This window comes from Penicillium chermesinum (genome assembly GCF_028974085.1).
Source record: "Penicillium chermesinum strain IBT 19713 chromosome Unknown utg000006l:1.0-2335141.0:1.0-2336784.0, whole genome shotgun sequence".
Classification (NCBI taxonomy): Eukaryota; Fungi; Ascomycota; class Eurotiomycetes; order Eurotiales; family Aspergillaceae; genus Penicillium; species Penicillium chermesinum.
This window is the reverse complement of record NW_026695316.1, coordinates 1835110-1851832: the sequence shown is the minus strand read 5'-3', so window position 1 is coordinate 1851832 and position 16723 is coordinate 1835110. Positions and strand designations below refer to the sequence as shown.

Genomic DNA, 16723 nt, shown 5'->3' with positions numbered 1-16723 from the left:
CCGGACAGATATGCGGGGTGAATAACGCGCTATATACGCCCTCGTGGGCCCCCCACGTTCTCCCCGCATTGGCGTGGGGGAGGAAGCCTTTTCGGCAACATTCCTGGCGCTGATGGCGGCCATCTGCTCAGGCTGAGCATAGTCTCAGCACACTTTGGCCTATTGCTTTAGTGTGTCTTCAGAGCCAATACATTACCATATTATGAGAAGTCATGAGATGACGCTAAGGCTTAGTTTCGTTCATAGTATGTTTTATTTATATGGAAAGACTGGTATCTAAAGCATCGGACTGGAATCACCACTCACGGATCGAACCATCAGGGCCATAAAACTCCTTGCACTGCCATGGATCGGTCTCCTTTGCAATCTTACGAACAAGCTCTTCATCAATATCGATACCAAGACCAGGCTTTGTCGGAGCAGGCACGTAGCCCTCTTGGATCTCAAACACAGACTTGTCGACCAAGTAGCTGTTCAGATCGATATCTCCAGCCTCCACATTATAGTGCATACCCAGGGACATCTCCTGGATGACGAAGTTGGGGGTACAGATTGCCACCTGGAGGGAGGCGGCGAAAGCGATAGGACCGAGTGGACAATGAGGAGCAATGCCAACATCGTACGCCTCTGCCAGGTTGGCAATTCGGCGAGTCTCAGAAATCCCACCAGCATGGGCAATATCCGGCTGCAGAATGTCGACAGATGAGTCCTCGAGGAATCGCTTTACATCCCATCGGGTGAACAGACGCTCGCCAAAGGCAATCGGGATTGTGGTGGTTTGAGAGAGCTGCTTGATAGCTTCAGGGTGCTCGCAGAGTAGAGGCTCTTCGATGAAAAGGGGCTTATAGGGCTCTAGAGCCCGGGCCAGCTGCTTTGCCATTGGCCGGTGTAGACGGCCGTGGAAATCGAGACCGGCGTCGAGGCCGAGGGCCTTGACTTGCTTCAGGCGCTCGACGGTCGAATCGAGGACGGAGGGGAGTCGACCCAGTTGATATCTTCGGTTGCGTTCATCTTGATGCACTTGAGGCCCTGAGCAATGCGCGCCTTGCTATATTTCCAAGAATCTATCAATCTCCACGAATCGGGCTTTATCTCCGGAGAGGAGAATGAACTTACGCTGCAGCCTCCACGTCACTCGGCCGATCGCCGCCAATCCAGCAGTAGACCTGGACCTTGTTGCGCACTTGGCCACCCAGCAGCTGGTACACAGGAACCCCCAATCGCTTCCCTTTCAAATCCCACAGGCAATGTCGACTCCAGACATGGCCGACATGAAAACCGGCCCCCCACGATAGAAGCCCAAGCGCCATATTAATTGCCAAATGTGCTCAATATTGCTAGCTATAGGTTAGCCCAGTGTTTCAGACAGCGTGCGTACAACGTACTCAGCTTCCTGTCCCACGATTCGGGGAATGATCTCACTCAATGCGCCTTCAACCGCCAGGGAGTGGCCCTCCAAGGTACCCTCGCCCCAACCGAACTGGCCCTCCTCATCGGTGACTTTGACAAACAGCCAGCGGGGCTTTACTCGGAAAAACTCGATAGACTTGACTTTGACCATGATCACCTCGAGGAAATAGCCTTAGCAGGGGTCAATTATACGGAAAGATAAAACCAAAGCCGACCGTAATGGAGGAGCGGGGTAACTTTTAAAGAGCTCCAATGCGCGCCTGTAAACTCGTCATCCCACGCCCTCGGGAGTCTTGTCGGTGGAAGTCCGGGGGTGGAGATTCTCCACCCCACGTTGGCCCGGGGTGGCAACGATTGGTGGAACAATTCCGGTAGGGCAGGGCATAGCATACAGGCATCTAGACTGTAGGCATATGCATTGCACTGTTGGCTTTGGTGACAACTAGTCTATGAGAGAACTCAGCATGTTTATCTTCAACGGCATAGTGTTCCGAAGGTTCGAGTCCTGGCAGACAACTCGGAAACCCGTTGAGGTTGACATGAGCATCTATTTATATATTTATATACATAATTCGGCTTAAGTTGATCTAAAATAAGGTATTCCAGAACTTCGAAGATCTGGTATTGTGTGCTCGAGTATTTTTAAGCAGATCTACAAGGGTCAAATCGGAACTACAATCTTGCATCATTCTTATAGCTGGATTACGAACTTAAAGTTTAGGCCTAGGAAATCGAGGTGAGTGGCTTGTCATTCCTTCGAGGTGCTAAATATGCTAGTATATATTGGAAATCTCTAGCCTCTTGAATAGTGCTAAGTACTACCGGTGTCCAGATTAGACGAATCGAACGCGTAAGATATTCATGATAGCAATAGATATTTGACTAGAGACTTTTGAGTTTTAGAGCACCCGACCTCATTATCGCCCCTTCCCTATTGACGCACAATAGCTCCCATCTCTTGTCTGATGATCCGCCACTGCCTTATACAGCCCAATGGGATCAAAAGGTTGCAGAAGACCGGACAGGCACCGGAATGCCGGCCGGCGCCGGGGGAGCGTGGGGGTCCCCGGATTTGGGGGGAAATTTGTGGGGTTGGACCCCACGCATCTGGGTTGGATTCCAGGCGTGGGGTTCCTCATGCTCAACCCCAGCTTTCTTTTTCAGTTCAGTCCTGTTTCAGCTGGTGGTAGCCCCAGACTCACAATGATGATCACGAAAGCAGACATTGACCAGCATACAACCCGGCAGTCATGCTGGGTCGCAATCCACGGCTGTGTCTACGACGTGACGGGTAGCTTGTCCCCCAAGTCCCCAAATGGACTTCGTAAGCTGATAATGGCAATAGACTTTCTAGGCTCCCATCCCGGCGGCGCAAAAGTGATTCTCCGTTGCGCAGGCAAAGATGCCACCGCCGATTTCGATTCCGTCCACTCGCCAGAGGTGCTAACAGAGGCCCTCCCCAAAACCGCGTTGCTCGGAGAGTACGATCCAGCCGAATTGCAGGTCCAGGAGAACAATCCCAGCTCAGCAATGAATGAAAAATCAAAGGCGGCAGATGACGGACCTCCTCCTCTGGCCACCCTAATCAACCTGCACGACTTTGAGAAGGTTGCCCAGAAGTTTCTGCCAGCTACGGCATGGGCATACTACTCCTCAGGTGCCGATGACGAGATCGCGAAACGCAATGCCGCTAAAGCATACCAGAAAGTTGCACTCCGGCCTCGCATCCTCCGCAACATTCCGAGCGTGGATACATCAACCTCTATCCTCGGCCAGAAAGTCTCTTTACCCGTCTACATGTCAGCCTCGGGCTTGGCTAAGCTAGCACACCCGGACGGCGAATGCGCGCTCGCTGCGGCGGCCGGACGGGAAGGAATAGCCCAAGTCCTAGCCAACTCGTCCAGCATGTCTGTCGAGCAGGTGACTAACGCTAAGACCAATCCAAGCCAGCCACTCTTCATGCAACTTTATGTCAACAAAGATATCAAACTATCCATTGCCCTGGTAAAACGTGCCATTAAGGCCGGTGTGAAGGGGATATGGATCACTGTTGACTCGCCCGTGGTGGGGAAAAGAGAGATGGATGAGCGATTGAACCTGGACGTCACCGCCCTCGACAGCGACGCGGTAGGGCAAGGCATGGCGAAGATCATAGCTAGCTCCATATCCCCGTGGATTGACTGGAGTATTCTCAAGTGGATTCGGCAAATGACAGATCTCCCTGTAGTGATCAAGGGAATTCAATGTGTGGAGGACGCGGTCCTTGCCTATGAGCATGGCGTACAAGGCATTGTACTATCCAACCACGGTGGCCGCTCACAAGACACGTAAGTACCAGCCGTAACGAGCGTAGCTCGCCTTAAACGACCATGACTGACTTGAGCAGGGCCCAAGCACCGCTCTTGACACTGCTGGAGATCCGCAAGTTTGCGCCGCACCTCTTGGATGGTAAGATGCAGATTTTCATCGATGGCGGCATTCGACGAGGTACGGACGTACTCAAGGCACTTGCGTTGGGCGCTACGGCCGTGGGGATGGCCCGGCCGTTCCTGTTCAGTCTCTCGGCGGGCTACGGTGAAAATGGCGCTCGGCGTGTATTGGAAATTCTCAGGCACGAGATCGAGTCTAATATGATCTTTTTGGGCGCTACTAAGATATCTGAGCTCCGGCCTGAGATGTTGAATACTGCGCGACTGGAGCGCGATATGATCGGAAGTGTTAAACTGTAATGGCGTATTGATGAGACTTATCCTTGAACATTAGCATTATATACTCGACCGGAACAAGTCTCGGTCTGCCACATGATACAATCGAACTTGAACCAGAATTCTATCCTTGACAGGATCGAGCTTCGAATGAAAAGCGAAATTCTCGTAGACACCAATATTATGGTACGTTATTCATGTCGACACAACACATGACCGGCGCATATCCCGGAGGGGAAATTCACATTGTATGCAGAACCCCCACGCTAAAGCGGCGGAGTCCCGAACTTGAAGCGGGGAGGGGAACAAAAGTCGGGGTAGAGCTACAGCTCTGATCCCTTTTTGCCTGCCTCAAAGCTTCAGGATCTTTTTCTTCCTCGCAATGACTGATAAAATCGACGTCTTGCTTTATGGCCTCGGGGCGTGAGCATTGTCAATACAACCCCCGGAGTCGGACGCTCTGCTAATGACACTACCAGCATCGGCTCCTTCTACGCTTTCATTCTCAGCCGTTCCAATCGTGTGCGCTTGACGGTCGTCGCGCGCTCGAATTACGATGCTGTGAAAGCTAATGTAAGAATAATTGCGACACTAGCGCGCTCCTTCGCATTCTAACCACTGCCATTAGGGAATCACAATCAAGAGTGCGAACCATGGCGAACATACTTTCCGCCCAGACAATGGTGAGTTACTATGAACCATGCGACACAGTTAGATTTTGGAAACTAACCCAGTCATAGTGGTCAAATCTCCCTCGGAAGCAGCCCCCCAAGACTACGTCGTATGCGCCCATAAAGCCCTCGACCAGGCAGAAGTGGCAGCAAAACTGAAGCCCGTCGTGGGTGAGAACACCACGTTCGTGATTATCCAGAATGGCGTCGGCAACGAAGAGGCTTTCCGGAACTTATACCCTAAAGCCTCCATCATCACCTGTGTGGTAAGTAGTATTTTGCACTCCTTCAGACACGCGAGGAACTAAACCACCCCCAAGACCTGGGTCGGCGCCATCCAAGTAAGCCCCGGCGTGGTCCACCATACCAAATCCGAAGACATGCAAATCGGCCTATTCCCCAACCCAGCCTTAGAAAGCACAACCGAGCAGCAGCGCCTCAAGACATTCGTCTCCCTCCTCGACGCCGGTAAAACAGTCTTCCAAGTCCTGGACGATATGCAGCCCCAGCGATGGGAGAAAGTCGTCTGGAACGTAGCCTGGAACTCGCTAACCACCCTGACAATGGTCGACACGCAGACCTGGCTGCATTCCTCCGAGGACGCAGAGCCCTTCACCCGCCGACTGATGCAGGAAGTTATCGACATCGCCCGCGCCACAGGCGTGCAGCTCTCCGATAATCTACCCAACGAGCTTATGCGCAAGATTAACGCCATGCCCGGCATCGGCAGCAGCATGCAGACAGACGCTAAGAACGGCCGCCCTATAGAGATCGACGTCATCCTGGGCTTCCCCGTGCGCAAGGCCAGGGAGCATGGCGTGTCGGCGCCGTATCTGGAGACGCTGTATGTCATTTTACGCGCCATCGACGGGCGGTTGCGTGCAGCGCTGTAACTTGGAGAATGGGGGTGAGTGGGCTAGGGCTAGACGGGTGTTTGGTCAGTTGCCATGTTTGCCGGGCAGAGTTAGATCAGTCGATCGCTGAAGAACACCAAAATGCAAAACCAGTTTTTCCACAAATAACAGCCCGAGGACTAGGAAGGAATAAGCCAGCATATAGACCTCATTGGGTCTCCGCTCAGGAACTATTCCTTCAGATGACTTCCCCCACGTCTAACCCCCACGCCCCAGGACCGGCCGATTAAAGCGTTTAACAGTTTAACCCCTAACCCCCCGGATTTTGAATCCTCCTGCCAACCAGGTCTACCCCATATGGACCCCAGGATCCACCAGGGGAAAGCTTGACGACTCGGATAAACCCCATGGGGATGAGGTGCCCTGGGGTACGGGGACGACGGTATATCCCATATAATGGCCTTCCTCCCACTAGCAGTCCATCCGATTCTCAGCTGGCTGGGACCATTCTCGATCCGTTATCCTTTAGTTGCATAGAGTCCGCTTCACCATGCCATACTTAGGGCTCAAGGGACGAGGTCTCTTGACTGCCATAACCTGCTCGTCAGGCATGGGCTTCGTCATTTTCGGTAAGACTTTACCGTGGTATTTCAAATTTTCCGATATCAGCGCTGGATATAATTGGGGACAGGGGGATTATGCTAAACCTCCGGCATAGGCTACGACGACGGCGTAATCGGCGGCCTCCTTACAGCTGCCCAATTCGAAGACATCTTCCACCTCAGCTCCTCCATGCAAGGTACCGTCACAGCCCTATTCGTCATCGGCTGTCTCGTCGGCTGTCTCTGCACCAGCCTCAGCGGCGGCCACTGGGGCCGTCTGGCCATGGCCCACATCGGCGCCGCATCCCTGAGTCTCGGCGCCATAATCCAGGCTTCAAGCTACAGCGTCGCGCAACTGATCGTGGGCAGAATCGTCGCCGGGTTCGGGCTCGGCCTGATCACAAGTAACATCCCCGTGTGGCAGTCGGAGACGGCGACCCGTCAGATCCGCGGCACGCTCGTCGCGATCGCACTCACGTTCTTGATTCTGGGCCAGGTGCTGGCGTATTGGATTGATTATGCGATGGCGCAGTATGCAAGCAGCGTTGCGTGGCGGTTTCCTATGGCCTTCCAGGCTTTCTTAGGGGATTGCGCTAAGTACGATGATTGCGTTTCTGCCGGAATGTGAGTATCGAACGGTGATGGCCCCAGTAAGGCGATTGCGACACGAGATACATACTGACGGTTGTGGGGCTAGCCCCGAGATGGCTGTTCCAGCATGGTCGCCACCAGGAAGCAACCGAGGTCCTGCGGCTTCTGCGGACATCGAAGGGCGTTCTGGATGAACCGGCGTTGCTGGTCGAGATTGCCGAGATTAACGATGCCCTCGCCCTGGAAAGCGAGCAGAAGGGGTGGGCGGATCTGCTCAAGGAGGATCACGTTGGGTCCCGCCGTCGAGTAGCCCTCGCGTGTCTGCTGAACGCATGCCAGGCTTGGAGCGGTAGTACTCCGATCAGTTACTACACGACAGTCATCTTTGAAGACTCGGTAGGATTCAGCCACCACTTTGCGCTTCTCATGTCCGGCTTCCTGCAGATCTGGTTCTTGGTCGCTTCATTCGGAACCTGGTATAGTATTGAGAAGTTTGGACGGCGCCGCTCATTTATTGGTTCGACCCTTGGGATGTCGGCTGTTATGGTCGTTATGGCGGCCATGTTGGCCATCAACACCCAGACGTCGGGCATTATCGCTGCGGTGATGCTTTTTGCCTACCAGGCTTTCTTTACCTGGGGCTTTATGGGCGGTATCTGGGTATGTGATGCCGTATATTGCTTCCGCAGGGCTCGTTAACTAACCGGCACAGTGCTACGGGCCTGAAATTCTTCCCCTCGCCCACCGCACCAAAGGCGTCGGTCTTGCTACGGCGTTCCTTTGGCTGTCAACATTCATTGTCATTGAGATTGTGCCCATTGCCATTGCAAATATTGGGTGGCGCACTTACATCATCTTTGCGGCGTTTAACCTCGCCTTTGTCCCGATGATTTATTTTCTGTACCCCGAGACTGCAGGGTTCAGTCTTGAAGCAGTCGACCTTACGTTCATGGACCCGAATACCCCTCCAGTAAAGAAAGCGGATGAGCTTTGGAAGTTGATTCGCCAGGGACACAGCGTGACGCTGACACAAGAGGTTGATCGCAAGACGGAAGTTGAGGCGAGCCATGTCGAGGTTGCGTAGGTGGGGACCTCGTTCTGATAAAGGGATCTCTCTGAATATCATCTTGGTCGTTGGACATGCATATTATTTATAGTAAAACTTCAGGTCAAATTTGAGCATGCTAGGATATATTATGAACCGAGGCCAAAATCAGAAATGTTTCCCTCCCCAAAAGATACAACGCCAGTACAGACCCATGACGCCAGACCAATACGGCACCCAAACAACCAAGCTAGACAGGCACAGCCTGTCAGCCTTTTTGATGTGTATATCAAAGAGTAAACTGTCTACCATCCCACGCCGGATATCTCCTAAACATTTTGTATACAAGAATCATGATATCCATAAAATAGGGTCATCACTACATGTCAAAAAAATAAAAATAAAACAATCACTCCCGAGATCTATGAAAGCCAATAAGTTCCTTCAGCTGGATCGAAGTAGACTTGCTACCATTCGGCTGCGGGGGCGGCTGATCAGGGGGCTCATCAGGCGGTGGCGGCGGCGGAGGAGGCGGTCCAGGCGGCGGTCCAGGCGGCTCCTCGTCAACCGCAAAGCGCCACCGGCTATCAGGACCTAGAAACATGCGGAAAGTATAGCGTTTGTTCAGGGACGAAAGATGAGCACGCCGTTCTGTGTTCGTCCAGTGGTGCGTGTTGCTGAAGTCTCGCAGCATTTGGCTGTGGGCGATCCAAGGGATCACGGCGCCGATGGAGCGTGGCATACGAGGGCCGCGGAAGCGGCCTCTTCGGGTGCCGAACACGAGGAGGACCACGAGCGTGTCGAAGGCGATGATGATGAGGGCGATGGCGAGGGAGGGGACGGAGGGGACCATGCACCAGGTACTTTGGATGATGGTGCTGTTTGTAGCATGTATGGGGTGTTCGAGGGGTTCAAGGTAGATGTGACGCCAGATGGAGAAGTAGGTGCTGTACACCCATTGGTAAACCACGCGAGTAAGATCCGTCATAATGTCGATGTCCAAAGCGTCGAAATCAGGATCCGCTCGTTCATAGAGGCGGGCGACGAGGAAGCCTGCCCAGTCGTATGAGGAAACGTTGTATGTCCCGTTGATAGCCGTGGTATTGCCAACGTAGCTATCGGGGATCGCCGCGAACACTTTATTGAATTGACCGAGGCTGACAGTCGCATTCTCGTACATGATCCCATCGGTGATTGAAGTGTTCGGAACGGAATAATGGGAGTTGATTTGGCCCCTGCTGTCGAAAGTGATCGCAAAGTCTTGCATTTGGATCTTTGGTTCACAGTGCAACGCAACCGAGTTGTTATCGGTGACTGACGTGTCAGCCATGTAGTCCCACTGGCCTACCACTAACACTGTAGCTGTTTGGCAAGCATCGGTTTGATTCCGTCCGGTTGTTCTCTTGTCGAACGGGGACAGGAAATGGACTGCCAGTGCAATGCCCTCGTCTTTACCGAGGGGTGGCATCGGCGCAATGCACTCGACCGAGTCATCCGCGAAGAGAGAATACTGCCAGTAGCTCTCCCCACTCGTTTTGTTGTACTTGAGACCATCTTCAGGGGTAAGGGGCGCGCACTCAAGAGACGCACTGATGCCTAACGTGTTTGCTCCGTATAGAACACTGGGGTCCCCATCCCTGACCATCACCGGAATAAATGATTGGTTGGAACTAGTCCACGACAGCATTGGAACGCCACTGGTGATACTAGTCTGGATCAAATCATATTCAGTGAACTCCGCCGCAAAGTCGTTGCGCCAAAACGTGGATCGACTATAATTGAATGTCAAGTCGTCGGTTGGTAATGACGAAGTTTGCAATTCCTGGCTGAATAGACCACCGACAACAACTGTGAGGGCCATGTTCACGACACACGCCATGGAAACGAGACCAAGCAGTACATTCTTGTTCCGAACGCACTTAATGAAAACCATCAGGGGGCTTTGGGACGCATAGTTGAGAGAAAGCGACGATGCAGCAGCCGCCATTCCTCGCTGAAGGTGAACCCATGGTTCAAGGACTGCAAGATTGCGGTATATAGAGGTACAGAGCGATCCCACGGACGATGCAACGATGGAGGGAAGGACGGAGAGAACGACTTGGAGCGCGCTCGAATCAGATTGCGTAAGGTGCCGGAATCGACCATCACGTTCGAGGGAAGAGACGACCAAAGCCATCAGAATGATGATTGCTGCCAAAGCAAGGAACTCGATGATGAAAAAGGGCACAAGAAGAAAGTGGGGCATCGGATCAACGCGTGTTCCTTGGTTTTCCTCCAACAGAACTGGGGATCCGTCCTCAGCCAATATCTCGAGCCGATTCCCGTATGGGCCCATGCGCCAATAGCATCGAGCGTGTCGGAGCATTCGGTTCAGTTGCCGCGTGGAGAATTGGTGAAATTCGGCATGGGGATTTGCTAGCAAGTTGAACGGATGGAAAACGTCCGCGGCGATGCTGCACATGGCACCAATGGAGCCAGGATCGCTTTGCAGAAATGATTCTCGGGATTGGTAGAGGAAGATAAGATATAGGGCAGTCAGACAAGCCAAGGCCAATATGAGCTCGGTGGAGATAGCAGCAAAGTTCACAATCGCCAATGCAACTTGCGCAGTGGTGCTAGTTGCTGGGATGATCGTTGCCCCACGGTCCGGGTCGAAGAGACGGCCTAGTGTCAAGACGAATGTTTGTTTGACATCGCGGCGGATACGGCTCTCGAACTGAGCCTGGGTCATGACGGTGGCGGTATCGAGAATCAAGAGTGGCTCGAGTTCGCCTAGTTCCTGGCTGATGACTGGCAGCTCTGTGACAATGCGACTGTCTGTGGTAGTATTTTCGCGGATGAAAAGCATATCGCTGGTATAAGGAGAATGCTGGGAGAGTAGGGCATGGAATTGGGCAATGTTGAACTCGTGGGAAGTCAAAGTTTGAGTGGTAGACTGGCGAATTTTGATATTGGTGATGGAACTGTTAGAATGCATCTGAACATCCGCATTGGCCTTCTGATACTCTATGTCGCAGGCGAAAGCTGTCCCAGAGGCGGTATATTGGGAGTTATTGGGGTCTTGGTTGGTCGCATTGACAGCGATCATCATCCCGTAGAGATCGTATGGGTCGCAACCGGTCGCAGTGAAGGCATGGGTCTGGTTTGGGTACTCGGCCTTGAGCAACTGGGAGATAGCAGGCTCCCAATACCGGACTTGGAGGAAATCGGTCTCCGGAAAGAAGATGCTGGTGTAATTGAAGTCGAGTTGACATGCACTCGACGCATTGACATCGTCATTGGGGTCAGTACCGAATGCGCTCCAGGAGATCCGTTTCTCGCTGCCTGCGCCGTTCTGTATCGTCACTGTCAAATCTCGATTGACATATACGTTCTCGCAGGACAGTTGTGCCCAGTACAAGGTCTGGTCTATGTTCCAAAGAGTATCCGCACTGCCATCGTCGGGTATCTCTACCGGAGCAAGAGCGTAGTCTTTCGACCTTGTTCGATGGACATAGTCATCCGACGAAAGCACATCATCCACTGTATTATTCGCCTGCGTTGACATCCACTTTGCCTGGGTGTCCAGATCCACCAAATTAGGCCAACTTCGCATGTGCACATGGTCGATCACATCCACCTCTCTCAGCTCAAAAAGCGTACTCTGCAGGGCTGGTAGGATCATCCGCATCACGAGGGTCATCATTGAAACCCAGAGGACTATCCAATGGCGGCGACGAGCGGCATTGATAGGAGTCAGGATCGTTTGGCCGAAATTATAATTGATAAACAAGACGGTCGCAGGGGCTCCTTCGGGTCGAGACAATTGGTAGTACGGTTCCAAGCGGAGGACATCGAAGTCCGTGATTATCCAGACAATAAACAGCAGTAAGGAGATGATAATGGGCAGATATCCATATAAGAACGAAAGGAGGGCGGAGACATCGTCGGTATCATCGAAAAAGTAGAGACCACCCTTGATCACGCTATATTGCCGTAGTGCTTCCACCACCATGAACATTGTCAGCATCAGGAAGAAGAGAGCGGCGAGGTATGGCGGACGCAGGGCCAGCGGGCGCCAGCCCCGGCTGGGGCGCTTGAAGACGCCGCCTCGTAATGGAGCTGTGAACGCTGGAGAACGGTCAGCATGATTTGGATGGTACGTTATTTTTTTTTAGGTTCCCGGGAAGAGGCGAGGGACCATGGGCAGCGCTTGAAAGAAGCCGGAGAACCGTTAAATGGACATTCAAGGGGAGGCACACTCACCAATCCATGGTGCCCAGATCCGCCGTGACTTGTCTCCGTCAACGGGCATACTGGGTGGACGGGGTCCAGGCAAGCGGACTGGTGGGAATCGAGAAGCATTGCCGATCCAGGGTCATGAAGGATGTAGCATAGCGAGAGGGAGTCAGGCGGGGAGTTGGAATAGCCAAGAAGATTCTGCAGGCCAAGCGGGCGCTGGCATGACGTACGGAGAGGAAGGGAAAGCGAGGAGGAAGAAGCCAGAGCGGCCGCGCGGTCGCGTGGGGCGGTGATCAACCACTGGCGTCGTTTTTGTCGCTGTCAATTTGGCCCGCTTTTTAGCAGTGTGGGGGATATAGTACGCAGTTCGACGTCTAGGACCCCCGATTTCACACTATTGGGTGAATCCCTTTTCTTCTAGGTAAATTCCTCCCCCTCTCGAATCCAGGGGAATACAGATGTGTTGTGTTCTGCGGAATCAACCCCTGAACCTGTACCCAACATTCGCACCCGCGGACTCAGCCACGATCATTGGCCCGGGATCGGGGGATTTCCAGGTTTCCGTGTTTCTTGGCGAGATCGGCCGTACAACGATTTTGTCAGCTTCCAATGCATCCGACCTCCAACGAGCCGATACAGAGAAACCATAGGGGATCTGACAGCGGCGTTATGGAGGAGCAAGGTGAAGTGGTTTGAAACGTCGTCGCGGTCGTTGTGCCCGCGCCTGCAGATGTTCACACGTACTCGCGTTTACGTCAATGTCCGACGATCCCATAAGCAGATACGGAGTTTTGTCTCAAACCAGCCTTATGTCCGAAAGACCTCGTTGATGTCCACCTTCACTCCCCCGAAGTCAGATAAGATGAGTCGGGATACAGACGCATCCAACGACTCTCGAACATCGACCATGATAAGGCCTGGCAAGCCTCAGTACAGGCTTGTTGAAGACGTTGAAGACTTGCACAGATACTGCCCCGGAGGATATCATCCTCTAGAGATTGGAGACGACCTGGACGAGGGCCGATACCGACTGGTTGACAAACTCGGGTATGGGGGATACTCGACTATATGGCTAGCCCGTGACCTACGGACGGCCAGGTATGTGGCAGTGAAGGCCATTACCGGTGATGCTAGCACCTACACTCCTGAGGCTAGTCTTTTATGTTCTCTTGGGAACTCGCCACCTGGACCGGGAAGTGAGATCCTTCCACGACTCTTGGACGAATTCTGGATTGCTGGGCCCAATGGGAAGCATAGATGTATCGTCACTCCACCAGCACGTATGAGCTTGTTCGATGCTAAAGAGGCATCGACTTTTGGTCTTTTTCGGCCCAACGTTGCGCGGTCAATTATTGCCCAGCTTATTCGTGGGGTTGTATTCCTTCACAGCCGAGACATTATACATGGTGGTATATGATACCTATAAATGAGTATAGCTAGATTGGTTAGCTAACACCGACTCTCTAAGATCTTCATCTAGGCAACATCCTAGTTCAGTTTCCTAAAGTGATCGATAGCTTTTCTACCCCAGAGCTATACAAGAAATTCGGTGAGCCACATTCCGAAGCTGTTATTCGTCTTGATGGCAAGCCATTGTCGAATGGTGTACCCGCACGCATGTTCGTTCCGGGCTGGTTCGGCGTTCGCAGCGATGATATTTTTCTTGGAGAAGAGAAGATCACCCTTAGCGACTTTGGAGAATCTTTCAACCCACACAAAACGGTCAGGTTCTCCTCGAAGACCCTTCCCCTCCTGCAGCCACCCGAGGCCAGATTTTCTGACAAATCGCTCTCCTTTGCCTCGGACATTTGGACCCTTGCCTGTACCATCTGGGAGGTTTTTGGCCAGCGGCCTTTGTTTGAGGCCTTTTCGCCACTCCGGACCGTGTGATTGCGGAGCAAGTAGAAACCCTCGGCGTCTTACCTCCTGAGTGGTGGGGAAAGTGGAGTGGAAGACGGAAATGGTTCAACGAAGAGGGCGAGCTGGATTTGAAGAAAACGTCTAGAGGTCATGATGGCGTGCGCATGACCTGGGACCAGAGATTTGACTACTGCATACAGGAGCCTCGGGGCGGAGGCGGGCCTAGAAACCGTGGCGGAGAGAGAGGAGGGCGTTCAAGGCGATGCTTCTGTCGATGCTGGCCTTCCGGCCAAATGAAAGAGCGACAGCACAACAGGTTTTGTGCTCAGAATGGATGAAAGACTGGGGCCAACCAGCTCTTGAAGAAAGCTGGAGTACTTTGAAACCTGAGATGGAAGGGAAATAAAAAATTCTGCAAAAACTTGACATGTGATGCGCGAGGTCGAGGGTCGGAAACGTCTTGAGATACGTGAATTTGTACAGTATGTAGCAATGCATATTTGACAATTCCAGAAAGGGAACGCCAGGAAAAGTGAAAAGGTAGGTACTGCAAGGTTCGAAATCAGTTTACCCAACACTCTCTCACTAATTGTTTCCCGAACCCTAAATCGGACATGGCGACAATTGGTAGACATGCCTCATCTAAATGTGGCCCTGCGGGAGCTTTGCCTGGAACAAATTGGTGGTTGAACTTAGTTGAAACAAAACATGAGTCAGTCATTCACTGTACATCAAAATCCACTTCGGGCTAGGAAGTTAGTTGAATTCCTAGGGACTCGAGCCCGTCGCCCGTCTCCCATCTACCAGAGAGAGTAACGCCACCTACAGCAGAGTATATATTTGACCGTTTCTTCCTCCTTCCCGAGGACACGCTTTCTAGCCATTCGTTTCAGACCATAAACAGATTCACTTGAATGCATTGTGGTGAGTTCAGATTATTCTCATATCTACTTGGGCTAATCCTACAATTACCTTGATGTTCTTATTGGACCCAAGACCTATACCAACTATGCCACAGTTTCCTCCAATTCTTCGCGCCACAGTCGCTGCAGATATGACCATTGTTCTCTCAATTTGCTGCTGGACAAGTTATACAGGAACGCGACCGGATTGAAAGACGCACTAGCATGGTCACCGACAGATGCCTTAGCACTAGAGGATACATACCTGTAAGGAGTAACGTGTCTAAACCGGAGATTTTGCACCAGTTGAGTTCTCACCTACTTTCTCCTTTGTAGCACTCTTAGTGCTAGTATGCGCCTATACACAGGAATGAGGGCGCTCAGGCTCGGGATCACTGAGTAGACGTGTAAAAAGGGCACAGAGCTGCGTGGCGGTGCGGTTCTGAAATGGGATGTTGCGGGTCTACGAGTGCGTTTCGTGGTTCAATAAATTCGAACCCCCCGATCCCATCTCGAGGCCTGGGCGGTTTGGGGCGAGGAATAGGTTCGGAATGTCCAAAGATGGGAGACTGTCTCCAGGGACTAGTAGGGGCCAAATGTCTGAAGCAGGCCAGGATCTGCTAACGTTCTCGGGCCATGGAAAATGGCCTGTCATAGCTATTGGGGTCGATACTGACAATAAACTTGATTAAATAATACCAATCATAATGCTCTCAACGTTGGAGGACTTGGAGAATCCCGGTGATTGACTGAATGAGACCAAACACGAGTGCAAGGACCAGCGCCGCCATCGCAATCCAGAACGTATTTGTGAGAGTGTACGGGGTAAACTGATTTCGCATCTTGCTGTAGGATCTCCTTACTGGTGCTATCTAATGCGATCGACAAAGCATGGTACAGACACAACGTGGTGACACTGATCTCATTCGACCTCAAAGGCGCCTTCAACGGGGTGAACTGGGTAAGCTTTGATGCCTCGCTACAGGCGAGAGGGATCCCAATGGCAGCAAGGAAATGGATTACCAGCTTCATGAGTGATCGGCACGCCAACATTGGATTTGACGACTTCCGAACCGAGACAGAGCCCCTGGCGAACGCAGGCCTGCCGCAGGGATCACCACTCTCCCCCATCTTGTTCGCCTTTTGCAACGCCGACCTGGTCGACCAGCCCGTCGATCCCCATGGAGGTACATCGGCCTTCATAGACGACTACTTCCGATGGCGAGTGGGGTATTCAGCTGAGGAAAACCTAACTAGAATCCAGTCCGAGGATCTTCCCCGCATCGAGGAATGGGCACGACGAACCGGATCCTGCTTTGCAGCAGAGAAAGCCGAGCTCATCCACCTGACCAGGAGAAAGGGAGAGCACTCAGTGGGAAAGATCACCTTCAATGAAACCGACATCAAGCCATCGCCGACGGCCAAGTTGTTGGGAGTGGTGTTCGAGCACGGGCTCCGCTGGAAGGAACACGTCCAGCAGGCCATCAAACGCGCTACCAAGACAGCCATTGCCTTAAACGGACTACGAAGATAAACATCCTTTTCATCCCTTCTACTGGTCGCTAAGCAAATCACATGGAGAGGTGCATTGGTTGGCGTAATTACCCCGACCTCAGTGGCCAGCGTGCTGTACAAGGCTATTCCAGGTGCCACGGGTCAATTATCCTTGTAATCTGCCACAAATGAATTATTGCCTGGCAGTACTCCCGGTACTTCTCCTGGTATATTCTTCCTTCACAACGGCATTCGGAACTACCAATCATTTTTGCGATTCACCTTATCTCCGACTGAAACCGATGACGATTAGCACATGGCTTGTTGAGGCCTTTGGAACGGAGATCGCGGACCAACCGCGCATTGCA

General features: G+C 52.4%; 7 protein-coding genes across 7 annotated transcripts; 5 read left to right on the top strand and 2 right to left on the bottom strand.

Moving 5' to 3' along the window:
* Positions 1-295: 295 nt before the first annotated feature.
* N7468_008511 (mandelate racemase/muconate lactonizing enzyme family protein) lies at positions 296-1561 on the bottom strand (the record flags this gene model as incomplete). The annotated part of the gene is made up of 2 exons (XM_058477807.1): positions 296-1011; positions 1423-1561. The coding sequence occupies 2 exons, from the start codon at positions 1559-1561 to the stop codon at positions 296-298; spliced, it is 855 nt and encodes a 284-aa protein (XP_058328152.1).
* Positions 1562-2403: 842 nt separating this feature from the next.
* N7468_008510 (FMN-dependent alpha-hydroxy acid dehydrogenase) lies at positions 2404-4139 on the top strand (the record flags this gene model as incomplete). Its single annotated transcript, XM_058477806.1, has 3 exons — positions 2404-2701; positions 2756-3737; positions 3797-4139. The coding sequence occupies 3 exons, from the start codon at positions 2404-2406 to the stop codon at positions 4137-4139; spliced, it is 1623 nt and encodes a 540-aa protein (XP_058328151.1).
* A 358-nt stretch (positions 4140-4497) lies between these two features.
* On the top strand, positions 4498-5679 carry N7468_008509 (ketopantoate reductase family protein; the record flags this gene model as incomplete). The annotated part of the gene is made up of 5 exons (XM_058477805.1): positions 4498-4538; positions 4595-4688; positions 4744-4798; positions 4856-5052; positions 5107-5679. 5 exons carry the CDS (start codon positions 4498-4500, stop codon positions 5677-5679), a joined length of 960 nt encoding a protein of 319 aa, XP_058328150.1.
* A 571-nt stretch (positions 5680-6250) lies between these two features.
* N7468_008508 (uncharacterized protein) lies at positions 6251-7911 on the top strand (the record flags this gene model as incomplete). Its single annotated transcript, XM_058477804.1, has 4 exons — positions 6251-6269; positions 6359-6866; positions 6914-7493; positions 7546-7911. Coding segments are annotated over 4 exons (1473 nt in total), but the record flags the coding sequence as incomplete, so codon positions are not given.
* Positions 7912-8287: 376 nt separating this feature from the next.
* N7468_008507 (DUF3433 domain-containing protein) lies at positions 8288-12172 on the bottom strand (the record flags this gene model as incomplete). Its single annotated transcript, XM_058477803.1, has 2 exons — positions 8288-11988; positions 12124-12172. The coding sequence occupies 2 exons, from the start codon at positions 12170-12172 to the stop codon at positions 8288-8290; spliced, it is 3750 nt and encodes a 1249-aa protein (XP_058328148.1).
* Positions 12173-12928: 756 nt separating this feature from the next.
* Positions 12929-14297, top strand: N7468_008506 (uncharacterized protein; the record flags this gene model as incomplete). The annotated part of the gene is given in 3 exon segments (XM_058477802.1): positions 12929-13508; positions 13580-13983; positions 13998-14297. The coding sequence occupies 3 exon segments, from the start codon at positions 12929-12931 to the stop codon at positions 14295-14297; spliced, it is 1284 nt and encodes a 427-aa protein (XP_058328147.1).
* A 1271-nt stretch (positions 14298-15568) lies between these two features.
* Positions 15569-16395, top strand: N7468_008505 (uncharacterized protein; the record flags this gene model as incomplete). Its single annotated transcript, XM_058477801.1, has 2 exons — positions 15569-15602; positions 15752-16395. 2 exons carry the CDS (start codon positions 15569-15571, stop codon positions 16393-16395), a joined length of 678 nt encoding a protein of 225 aa, XP_058328146.1.
* Positions 16396-16723: the final 328 nt, after the last annotated feature.